The 12,046-nt window shown below is 37.7% G+C and overlaps 1 protein-coding gene across 1 annotated transcript; it reads right to left on the minus strand.

Moving 5' to 3' along the window:
• Nucleotides 1-442: 442 nt before the first annotated feature.
• On the minus strand, nucleotides 443-11,116 carry tgfbi (transforming growth factor, beta-induced). Its single transcript, XM_077021893.1, has 17 exons — nucleotides 10,959-11,116; nucleotides 10,508-10,606; nucleotides 6,344-6,408; nucleotides 6,085-6,242; nucleotides 5,747-5,911; nucleotides 5,300-5,446; nucleotides 4,310-4,451; nucleotides 3,704-3,916; nucleotides 3,474-3,614; nucleotides 3,227-3,369; nucleotides 2,806-2,942; nucleotides 2,236-2,366; nucleotides 1,959-2,083; nucleotides 1,733-1,835; nucleotides 1,570-1,631; nucleotides 1,376-1,400; nucleotides 443-1,228 (listed from the first exon to the last, which is right to left on the minus strand). Exons 1-17 carry the CDS (start codon nucleotides 11,072-11,074, stop codon nucleotides 1,167-1,169), a joined length of 2,034 nt encoding a protein of 677 aa, XP_076878008.1. The 5' UTR covers nucleotides 11,075-11,116; the 3' UTR covers nucleotides 443-1,166.
• Nucleotides 11,117-12,046: the final 930 nt, after the last annotated feature.

Here is a 12,046-nt window from a genome sequence, read left to right on the forward strand (position 1 = left end):
AATTACTTCTGCTTAATCATTCGATGTATGAAATGATCTCATACAATGTCAGGTGATTGGTAAACACATTAATAATAGCATTAATAACATTAAATAGTGGATAAAGGCAGTACTTTTATTGTAAAAAATTGTACATAGTTTTCTTTGGTTTCACACAAAATATCTTGAGTACAGTGCCCAGTGTCTATTCAATTCAGTAGATGTCTTGCATCCACATGAAAGTACTTGTTAATACACATATTAAACACCTCTAACTAAATTAAGCAAACAAAATTCTTAAGTAACTCTCCAAAGGTACAATGCCATTGAGCAGTGTTCTATCTTTTCTAGCTGCTCTAAAATAATTGTGTCAGAACAGTTTCAAAGTAAACAGTTGTTTGTGATTGTTTTTAATGTGATCACTTAGCAAATAGCCTAAAGAAGAATTGAGAATGAGCATATGTGTTTTTATTATTTTTTATTTTGAACAGTGTTCAAGGTAGCTAGAAAGGAATATGTCAACTTTAAGAACATTACTGAGTATTGAAAGCATTTTCTCCATAGCACCTTGGTTGAGCTGTTTGTTGGCTGGCCGAGGAAGAGTTTTCATGGCAGAAATGAATCCTTCACCAAACTCAAAGTACAGATGGACATCAGTACAGTTTGTTACAAATGAACTGTGTTTTTCTTCTGCCCCCTCAGCAAAAAAGAATTTCAGAGACATATTGTTTACCTGCACTGGTATGTGCCCAACTAGCTTTTTTTGTTCCAGCTTAAACCATGCAAACATGCTACATGTATATCAGAAACAACAATCCAAACAAAGAAACTGAAAAACAAACATCTTAACATTTCTCAAAATCGGATCTAAAGTACTATTCAAACTTAATTTGAGACAGAGGAGTGAAATGAATGAATACTGAATGCTCATTGCGCTGCAGTTAACATCATCAATCAGTTCTTTAAGTCTTCACCTCCATTGAAAGTGTTTTAGCATAAAAAAAACACAAAAATGCTAAAATCAAATTTTGCCATCTTTACTTGGTTTGTTTACCTTTTCTCGACTTCCCTTTAAATCACATGATTACCTCTGCATTGCTGACAAGAAGATTATTTATTGTGCACTTCAGTCTTCCTACATCAGCAGAGTTTGGAATTCACTTCCGTTATTCACCAAAACACCACCTTTATTGGACTCTGGTCATTGTTTTGCTGGACTGACTGTTCAAAACCTTCTGGAAGAGGTCATCTGAAACATGGTGAGAGATGCAATCATTTAAACACCACACTCATGTTTCATTTCATGGTTAAATGTATCGGGGCTTTCTCATGATGACACTACCACATTAAACATTTTCATGTACACATTTCCTATATTTTATTAAAGAATATTTACCATTTTTCATAACCTGCTTTCCAGCCTGTAAGAAAAAGTAGAACACCAGTTGAAGGTTTTACAACTGTTTTCTTTTAACTCAACATTAATTATGAAGCTCAAATGTACTTCTGGGAACTTCAAAATACCCAAATACCTATTTTATAGTCTACAGGACAAGCATTTATAAATACATATAGTTAAATATAACTCACTCTCACTGCAGAGTAATGATGTGTAGAATCACCCTCTGGCTGGTCACCTACAGCTTTAGGAGCTAAAGAAAAGCAATGTAATACAACTGTTATAAACATCTTAAAGGAAGCAATGCGATTAATGTTGAGACTAAGGTCAAACAAGATCAGCAAATGATCTTACGCAGTGGCTTTATGATGGAACCCACGGCATGTACGACACCATTAGTAGCCATCATGTCCGAATCAACAACTGGCACCCTATTAATATACATAGTGGAGTTCCGCTAGAAAATAAAAATTAGAAGATTGTCAGGCCAATGAAAAGTAACTTTGTTATAACAAATACTGCAGGGTGAGATGAGTCAAATTAAAGACAAAATGAAGTGTGATCAGTTTGGAGTGCTTACCATGCCCAGTTCAAGTTTCTCTCCTAAGATGGGGTTCACTCTAGTATGTGAGGTCACCCCACCACTAACAAGAAACTCCTCACTTATATGGAACTTCAAAACTTTGGCTAGCTCCCTGTTATCTCCTGCAGGGGGCATGACAAGGATGAGAATTACTAACTCGAGGCCCAACAGATACACGATGCATACCTTCCAATGAGAAGAATTAATCGTGTGAATCAATTAATATGTAAGCCTACAGTAGTGTTAATACTCAAAGTTAAGGGAGTACTCGTACGTGAAAGTTTATTGAAGTCAGCTGGGGGCATGGCACGGAATGCATTGTTGGTGGGGGCGAAAATCGTGTAGGCCCCATTTTGATTCAATAACTCAGTCATGCCAGCCTTCTGAATGAGATCAACCAAGGTGCTGTGAGGACAACAACTGGTTAATATATATAAATAAGCATATATAGTAAATAGTATATGGCAACAGGCCATTTTATAACCATAGTCATCAGATTTGTCTAGGTTCAGAGAAGGTTGTTGGTGATCATCATGAAACACACGAAGCACACATGAAAGTGCACAGAGGGCTCTGTATGGGGTCGGGAAGGGGCAACAGCTGCATATACTCTTTCAGGTTTACCGCTCTGCTAAAACCATTACAACTCCTCTCATGGGGAGTTCCTCCCCCCTTGGGAAAATAGGGACTTGTTGGGCTTCAAAGGAGAAGTTCCTAACTTCAATCTCAACGTCTATCTCAAAGTCACAGAGCATCTGGGAGCTTCTCTTATTTCTTGACTTCTTATGTTCAAACGTGTTCACAGAGAGCAGAAAGCTCCAGTAAAAGGTTACTGGCTCCTTACCTGAAGCGGTTCTCTGCCTTCAGAACATCCATCACAGTGCCCATGGGCGGGACCAGGACTTTATCCACAGTGAACATGGTGCCATAGCGGCCGTCTATGTCATGGGCAGCGATGCAGGCATTCTCAATACAAAGGTTCTGCAAAAGACACAGTAACAGTATGATTAGGGAGCCTTGCTATACTAATCAGGGATTGAAACTTTTTTTAAAAGATTGATTGTGTGCAAATGTGCTGTAGAAGAATCTATGGTGGTCCAGCTGCATGTACTTTCTTAGTCTTCCCCTTTTAGTTGCTTTGTACTTTTGGTATAAACTGTTTTCAATGCAAATTTGATTTCCAATCTTTCACTGCTGTCTGAAAACATGCATTGTGTATGACTCGGGTAGTGTTACTCTGGATTTGCATTATAGAGACAACTTACATTTCTGTACACAAACACTCTAAGTTTATTTCCACCGAGAGTTTCCAACTCCTGTCCATGGTACAGACTCTTGGAGGAGAGACGTGCCTTCAGTATGTGGTTCCTCATTACTTTTCTCATCTCAGGAGTCATAGTCATAGTGCCTGTATACAGGTTTTTTAATGATCACAAAATGTTGTATAATGAAGCCCCTTTAAAATAATCAATGTATTTTACAAAGGGAAGCAAAGAAGTTTCAGTAAGCCACCTTTGAAAGCATCATTTTGAGGTGCTATCAGGGTCACTGCCTCTGTGCCAGTAAGATGACGATTTAAACCAGCATCTCCAAAAAGCTTTGTAGCTGTAGAAACCTGTGGAACTCCTTCAGCAATCTCCTTGAGAGTCTTAGCTAGAAGATTTAAGAATTGTATTAAATTAACATGACACTGAGTATTTCACAATCAAAATCTGCAAATCTGACAAAAGTCAATGTGGTACCTGAGTCAGGGATTAGAAGCTCATTAATATAATGGATAACTCCATTGGTACCAAGCTGATCCTTGTTTGTAACGATGGCTTTGCCATTAAGGGTCAGTTCCTCTCCATCACAGCCCACCTCCAGCACGGTGCCCATGAGGGTCTCCAGTGGTGTTCCCGACACAATGGATTCAGAGCAATGCATGTTTTTCAGGATGTGATTATTCAGCAGATCTGGAGAGGAAAGATCAGGTATGACTCAAGTTAAGCCATTTTTTAGGTTTGTACAGTGAGCTTGTAAAAAAAAGTGAGCTTGTAAAGCTTATTTATAAATGCTATATTAAAGACCTGTTAACATGTGTCTGCTAAATTACCTGTACTTTTGTTAAATTTTCTTTCAATTATTACAATTGTAAAATAAATACATTTTTTATATTGTATATATTAATATTAGAAGAAGGTTTTTATGTTTAATGTAAAAAATCTGAATTATTATTTGTGTGGTAGAGGGATTACTACATTTCTCTCTCTCTCTCTCTCTCTCTCTCTCTCTCGCTCTCTCTCTCTCTCTCTCACACACACACACACACACACACACACACACTGTATATATAAGCATTCAGTTACCTTTAAGAGCTACAGGGTCTCCCAAGATTCTGCTAAGCATTTCTGGTGGAATCTTCTCAAATGCTTCATTGGTTGGTGCAAAGACAGTATAGGAGCCTTCATTCTCCAACATATGTGTGAGACCAGCTGCAGCTATAGCTGTCTAAACAGCCATGGAGTGAAGGAAATACAACAGTTCAGTAAACACTGATAATTACACTATGGACAAAAAATGCCAGTTTTAGCTTTTGCCATAAAATAACTTATCTGTTTAATTAGCATAATACAACTACTGACTTTTAGAAAATCATAAGCAGATATTTATGAATTCAACACTAAACACATTCAAAACATTTAATTTTGAGTAACTTAGTTACTGAAATTAAATAAAGAACATGGTTGCATGGCAGCTCTTGGCAAAAATGAGACATATGCTCTTGATGCAGGATACAGAGAGTGGTTCATGCACTTGTGTAATTTCCTTTGGATTATTGCAATGCTCCTTTCTACCTGCTTTAGTGAAGTGGCATTGAGCAAGCTCCAGTTGATTCAAAACTCAGCTGCTCACCTACTCACTGGGACCAGGCACAGCTAAGACATTAGTCCAGTGCTGGCCTCTGTTCACTGGCCACCAGTGAGGTATGGAATCAAGTTTACAATGACTGGTTGTCACTTATAAACAACAGTTCCATCTTTAAGATGAACAACATTCCATATCGTCACAAAGTATGAGTACTAAGGTCCTCAAATCAGGGTGGTAACAAGAACCTGTGTTTGAAGCATAGTTCATGGAATAGTTTTCCTTAGACATCTTAGATTCTTTGGCCTCTTTAAAAATGGGTCAATTCCACTTGCGTGCCTTAGTCTTTCAAGGTGATGGTTATATGTTTGCCTCAGGTGTTTTCTATGTTTTTTTAATGAATTTGATTCCTTTTAACTTTTTGAGTGTACAGCACTTTGCAGCCTCATCTTAGAAGAGGGCTACATACATAAAATTAATTGGTGGCCTACCCGCAATGTCTCCAGGTCATCATCGGTGTCGAGGAAAGAGTGGATATTGTTGGTTATAGCTGTGATGACTCTGCTGACAACATGCACTATTCCATTAGTGGCATGCTGATCTGTCTTCACCAGTCTTGCACAGTTCACTGTTACAATCTGCAGAAAAGATTTTCCAAAGAGATCGCCAGTGGCAAGATTAATAATGTGCCTTCTGTAAACTCCAGTTCATAGTGGTGCAGATAATTCACTTGTCACAGATTTTTCATGTCAAAATGCACAAATGCTAGTGGAAATAGCAAGCTTAGTAGCATGACATAGACAGACACCACAATACAATGTTAAGTAGCACAGGCTAAACAAAGATAAATTAAACAGCATAGCTCCAGAGATGCTTCTATAAACATTGCTTCTAGTGTGTCTAGTGTGCTTTGACGTCTTAAACGAGAAACTGCTTACTCCGTTGGGATAATGATGAATATGAACATCAAAGTCCTGGTACATGGAGGCGAAGGAGGAGCCATGCTTGAGGTCATCTGAGGTCAAGCGCTTGTTGACCATGTGGTAGTGCAACGCGTTGAGAAGCTCAATGTTGACATTGCTCACTAAGGCATCTAGGATTTCCTGAGGTAAAGACAACATTCCCTTTTACCAACATACAATAAACAATTAACCTTATGTGGGGAAAAAACCCTAGCGAATATGCAACATATGCCGACAGGGCTGTGCGGTTATACAGCTGTTCAGTGACAATAGGAAGTGTTTTTTGTGGCACACCAGGCCAGTGAAGCACTCACAGTGGGAAGGGCAGACCAAGCTTCATTGCTGGGGGAAAAGAATGTGAAAGTGCCTGGTCCTTCAATCTCCTCCTGCAGTTTAGCTCTCTCCGAGTACATCTTAGTGGTGGTAGCTCCAACAACTCCCAGGGTGTTGTAGATATTCACCAAGGGAAGCGCTAAAGGAGAATAACAAACTCGTATGGTAAACAACCTCATCTAGCACGGAGGTTTGGGACAGCTTTTACAGCAAATTCACAGCTGAATGTGGTATTCATACCTGCAGGACAGCCTTTCTCTCCAATCACCCTTTCATAACCTGGGCAACACTCGTAGGAAATTACACTGCAAAGCAAACCACCAATTACATTTAACAAGCTCAAAACAATAATAATAATTTGAGAAACTGAAAGCTGTTTTATCGAGTATGCCAACAGAAGTAAAATCAGAATGCACTTGTAAATGCCCAGTGCTAATCACTTTGCAAGTGAATAAGGAGAATATGTGTAAATTTCTTAGTTATCTAATTTCATAGTTATAGTCACTAGCTGCAAACTAACTGTATTTATAATTCTCAAAGGTTTACTAATGATGACATTAGGAACATATATTTCACTTGTCAATCAAGGGAGGATCCTGGTCTCACTGCTGCAGATGTTGCAACCAGCACACTAAGACAAACTGAACCATTCATGCATTTACACAATAAATCTGCTCGAGACTTGAGATGCCCTGGGAAGGTCATAAAATCCCATTTTCTTAAAATGAATTTAGAGATGCACACTGAAATAATTACTCTTACCAGTATAAACAATAGACATTGTTAAGAAATGCAAAACTGAGAGGACCACACGGGGAAGTGGTTTTTAATTCTATAAATCAAATTTATTTTTAAATCCAATTGATATACCAAAAAATAAAAAATTTGAAAAAAATGACTCACTAAAATTATATTTGATTCAGTTTTCCTATTACAAACAACATATGACAAAGACATGGATGGCTAACTAAGGCTTAAACATGAAATGATTATGCCAAAAATGAAAAGAACATATGATGACATGACATACATAGATGTAATTTGATGGATGTGACATTTGATATTTACATTATCATGTTTATCTAGGTAAAAATCACTGAATCTCAATATTTATGTATTATATTAACACAAAATCCAGGTTTCTGCCATGTACATTGCTTGAGATCAAATTATCTCCTTCATTTTTTGTGTTTAGGATTTTTTATTTCCCTTGTTAACCACAGAGATAATGGTCCAGATAAACCCCAGGACAGAAAATAAAAAGGGCTAAGTCCAAACCAAGAAGACAAGACTAACATTCAGCAATAGAGTGCACTTGTAAAACAGAGAACTGGAAAGCAGATGGAACTGATTATCAAAACAGATGGTAAATCAACTCTTATTTGTTCTCAGCCAGAATAAGCAAAGATGGTAGCCATGGGTTTCTAACAAAATAAACAGCATAGCTGTCTAATTCAAGCACTGTGTCCATGTCCATTGAATTTCCAAGTGACAAGACAAGCTGTCCAGCAGAAGTGCTGCAAACATTACAAGATACTCAGGAGACATGAGAATATGTTGAAATCTTTACTGTTTAAGGCATGACCCTAGATCCATCTGAGCCATCACATTGTGTCTTGTTCTTGGTAAAAGTATCACTTCCCATAATGGAATAGATGTCAAAGCAAATAAAACAATTTCCCTAGCAGTATTTTGCAATTTTTTCTCTTTAAATAACAATGTTTTACTAGAATTGCATATGTCTTAAAAATTAAATACTATTTAAAATAATAAAATAATGGCCAGAATGTTTGTACCAAAATGCTATAATATGAAAAGAAAGAGAAAATTTACTATGTGAAAATTCTTAAGTAAATTTATTCCGAAGGGAATTAGAGGACTACTGTGTAGAGAAGCCAAAAAGTCTCTCTCCAGTTGACCTAAAAACACTCAACTGTACAATAACTGTGACTATTTTTGCAAGCAGCCTGAAACATCAACCCTCTAAACCCCAATCTTTAAATCAAGTCACATTTAAGCCAAAAGCCTAAAGTCAGTTTCTATAAGTCAGATTTCATGGCCAAGTCTTCACACACAGTCTACAGGGAATACAAGTGGAAAGCTCCTTGCTTACTAGTGAAATATATGTTTGTTTGGGGGATATTAGAGCCATGAACCTCCTAAAGGACTTAATAAAACATGCATTTGCTAAAAACATACATACACCCACAGTAGGTCTCACTTCCTCTCTTGTTTTCATGAGAAATACTATGAAAGAACCTGTTTAGAAAGGAAAGAATGAATAAAACAAGTGATCATCTGTCTTGAACGGTCAGTGTACTCCTTGGTCACAGTAGACTACAGTTAAAGAATGACTGCATAATAACACTGCATAATTGGCACCTCTTCTGTGTTGATGTAGATGTCTATGGAATGTTTATTCCAGTAAGCAATAACACAATTTCCTCTGTGGTAACATTCAAATAGATGTCAATCAGAGCACTTATACAGAGGCTGGAACTGCACTTCTGTCTCAATACCTTTGACACAGTGGAGACAATTTTACACAGTGGACCAATGAGATGTGTCAACAATTTAACCCCAGTAACACTGCAAGCTACCATTAGGAGACACATGGAAGACATTATCAACAGAGGACCATCCGTAACTCAAGCTCACAGTTAGAAATTCAGTAAAGTTCCATGCAAAAAGTGTGGCTTTGTGAGAAAATCAACAACAACCTGGTTAGTTCAGTAGACATTTGAACATTGCAGGGTTTTTTACGCACATTACTGGTGTTTTATTTAAGAAAAAAACACCAATGCCATTGCAGTACTGCAAAAAGAACTGAAGTTATTTAAAATCTTATTATGGAGAAGAGTATGAGTCTGAACTGACAATACGGCTGTATTCAAACGGACTTTCACATTTGGAGACTAAGAAGGCTTTTGGGAAACACTCATAAAATTGGAGTTCTTAAAGTTACGTAAAGTTGTTCGTAAAACTCTAAGATCGTTCATTGGGAAAAGCATCCCTGGCCATTTAGAAATAACTTAAAATTAGGTGTCAGTCAAAAGGTAATGGGCTCTTTATATCCACCATCCAGTTCTCATTTCAAGTGCAGGGGATTCCAGTGCAGCCAGTTTTCCCTATAGTGCTGTAGTATCAGAGGCAGTGTTCAAAGTGATTCTTGGCCCAGTATATCAATTAATTATCAAGTCCTTCATGAACTGAATCACATGTACAGGGGTCTTCTGAGACATTTTACTGAAGTAAGACATTATGATTCGCACTTTTTGGAATACATAAGGCTTAAACATAAGCAGTGTTGGGATATTTCTTAGGGTCAGTAACACAAAAAGTCATCATCTGGTAACTATTATCATGACGTTCTCTGGGCACTAACCAACTGATGGAGGATATCAATTGCACAATCAAGTATAGCTCCATGTGCCACATACAGTGACCTGTTTCAAACTGCTGTAGGGAATTTCAACAAGATGTGCCACACTTGGTTAAAAGAAAGATATTTCACAATACACTCAGCCTTGTGACAGCAGGGTGGACATATAACTGGTATATTTGGTTTGTAAATACAATGACAATGCAAACATCTGTAAATTGTAGCAGAACTCCTACAGGATAGCTTTCACATACAAATTCGGCAACTATTGCAGTTTCCCAGAAAAGGTCAAAATGTAGGTCCAATAGTGGTCAGATTATATAGAATGAAAGTAACCAAAGCAGTAAGCCATTTCACATTCACACTTTAACAACATATTTCCGCTGTTGTTCCTTCCAATGGAAAATACCTAACCAGTGTTGCTAATTTTGCCCCAGGAATGTATCTCCGATGGGGTAATGATAACTCATCATCTTTTCTTGTCAGTTGTCAGCTAAACTGATATCCTAACAATGGCTCCTAACAAAAAAAAAAAACAGACCCACTGCTGGGGACATTTTTTTAATGCAAATTCTAAATGTTTAGGTAGATATTTGAAGAAAACGAATGAAATCCCTAAACTTCCTATCTTACAGTTTGGACTCTGACATTAGCTTTAAAACCAACAAGACACTTTCCAATACAATAAAATAAGTGTCAGGACTTTGCAATGGAAAAAAGATCCCTGAAAACAAAGGACCAGTCTGTAATCTGGTGATGCACATTGTATGTTGCTGAACTAAGGAATTCCTTATTTATTGTAGTCTGTTGCATAATCTGTCCCATATGAAACAATGTTCAAAGACAACCCTACAAATGTAATATGTAAAATGATGCCATCCTGTTGCATGAGGCTGTTCTCAAGCATGCAGTTCAAAGCAGAATCAAAATCCAAGTTTTGGTGTTAATAGTTAAGACGTACTCTTTAATACATGTGTATCATGTGTATTGACTGTACAAAGTATTTTGTGGAGTTGACTCACGTTGGTTTGCCGCATATTTTACGGTGATACCATTGCTTGCAGTTGGTAAAGTACTTTTTATCTGTTCCTTGCATCCGCTGCATAGCACAAACATTGGGCCTGCAATAGACAAAAGTTCAATGACCCGTTTACTTCAATGGATAATCATTGAACGGATTCGCACTAGTAGTTTTTTACATCAATGAGAAGGAACTCTGGACGTCTTACTAATGTCTCACTACCAGATAATCAGTAACCGCTGAATCAAGTTAACATGAATAACGTCTCACAAGCCTTAAGTTTCATTGCAAAAAGAACACAATTTTGCAGACCACCAAAGCCTGTTTCATAATCGTAGCTATAACGGAGTCGCAGTGAACAAAGACATGTACTGCTGTGATCTATCTAACAAAGACTCAAAAGTTAATCCAGTGATATTTCAGTCTTAAACAATCTGCAGCAGTATTCTTACCCATGCTGTCTTCCTCTTATTCTGCTGTGCAGAAGCACAGACTGATAAGGTGATTTTGCGGCAAACACTGTTGCGATTAACGTGACAGCCAACGCTGTTAAAGTTAGTGGCTTCATCTTATCCCCCAGCGCTCCTGACGAGACCGATCTCAGCAGTGTCTAGAATAAATACCGAAAAGGCCCGTGTTACTTGGGAGGGGCTTGGGACCACTAGCAATCTGAGACGTTCACTTCTTACGCGTGAATAAAATTAACAGTAGGCTACAGCCACATTCCAATGAAAAAACTATATTAAAGTCATAGATTAGTTGTTAGTTCAAATAATACCAAATAAGGGAATTTGTTAGGACAAATACCCATGTTTGTTATTTTTTGCAATTGTTATTCCTAAATGTTGAAGTTATAAGCCTATCTATACATGATTATAAGCACACTGAACCTTATATTGACGGTGCTTTCCAACCGCGTCCTGTTGATCGATGAATTTCGATAACTTATAGATGAATAAGCTACATTAACCGAGTATGCACGTATACGCATCGGTTGCTACCCTCGAGCCATTGTAATAAATCAAACTGTTGAAAACGTAGATGGAGGGGTTTATAGGCTTTGGTAGCAATACCACATTTGGGGTATGACAGCTTAGACGGAAGTTCTGACGGGCCCCTTACGTCGGTTACTTTTACTGGAGATCACAATTTTTGAAAATGATACCATGAAAGCTGAGAAACAGAGCCCCCCTCCCGTCTGTATTAACATTTCTTTCTCGTGAAGAGAAATTAGGATGAGTATGTAGTCTTGTTGTTAATGAACTCCATCTCACCTTTCACTGCAAGTTTCATTGCACAATGAAAAAATAATGGTGAATATGTTAAAATTATATGAGTGACATGGTCAAAGTCAGCTGAGGACAGCCATGGATAAATTACACACCGAAGAGGACTGGAAAATAGATTGAAAGGGGGGGTGGGCGCACTTATTCAGCTCACTCCAATCTTTTTAAAGTCACCTCTAGAAAAGGTCTGAAAATGAAAAATGCTGGATTCATTTGACCAATCCTGTACAGATGTGCACATGTGTGTAGTGGTG

Source organism: Brachyhypopomus gauderio, chromosome 11, assembly GCF_052324685.1.
Source record: "Brachyhypopomus gauderio isolate BG-103 chromosome 11, BGAUD_0.2, whole genome shotgun sequence".
Lineage (NCBI taxonomy): Eukaryota > Metazoa > Chordata > Actinopteri > Gymnotiformes > Hypopomidae > Brachyhypopomus > Brachyhypopomus gauderio.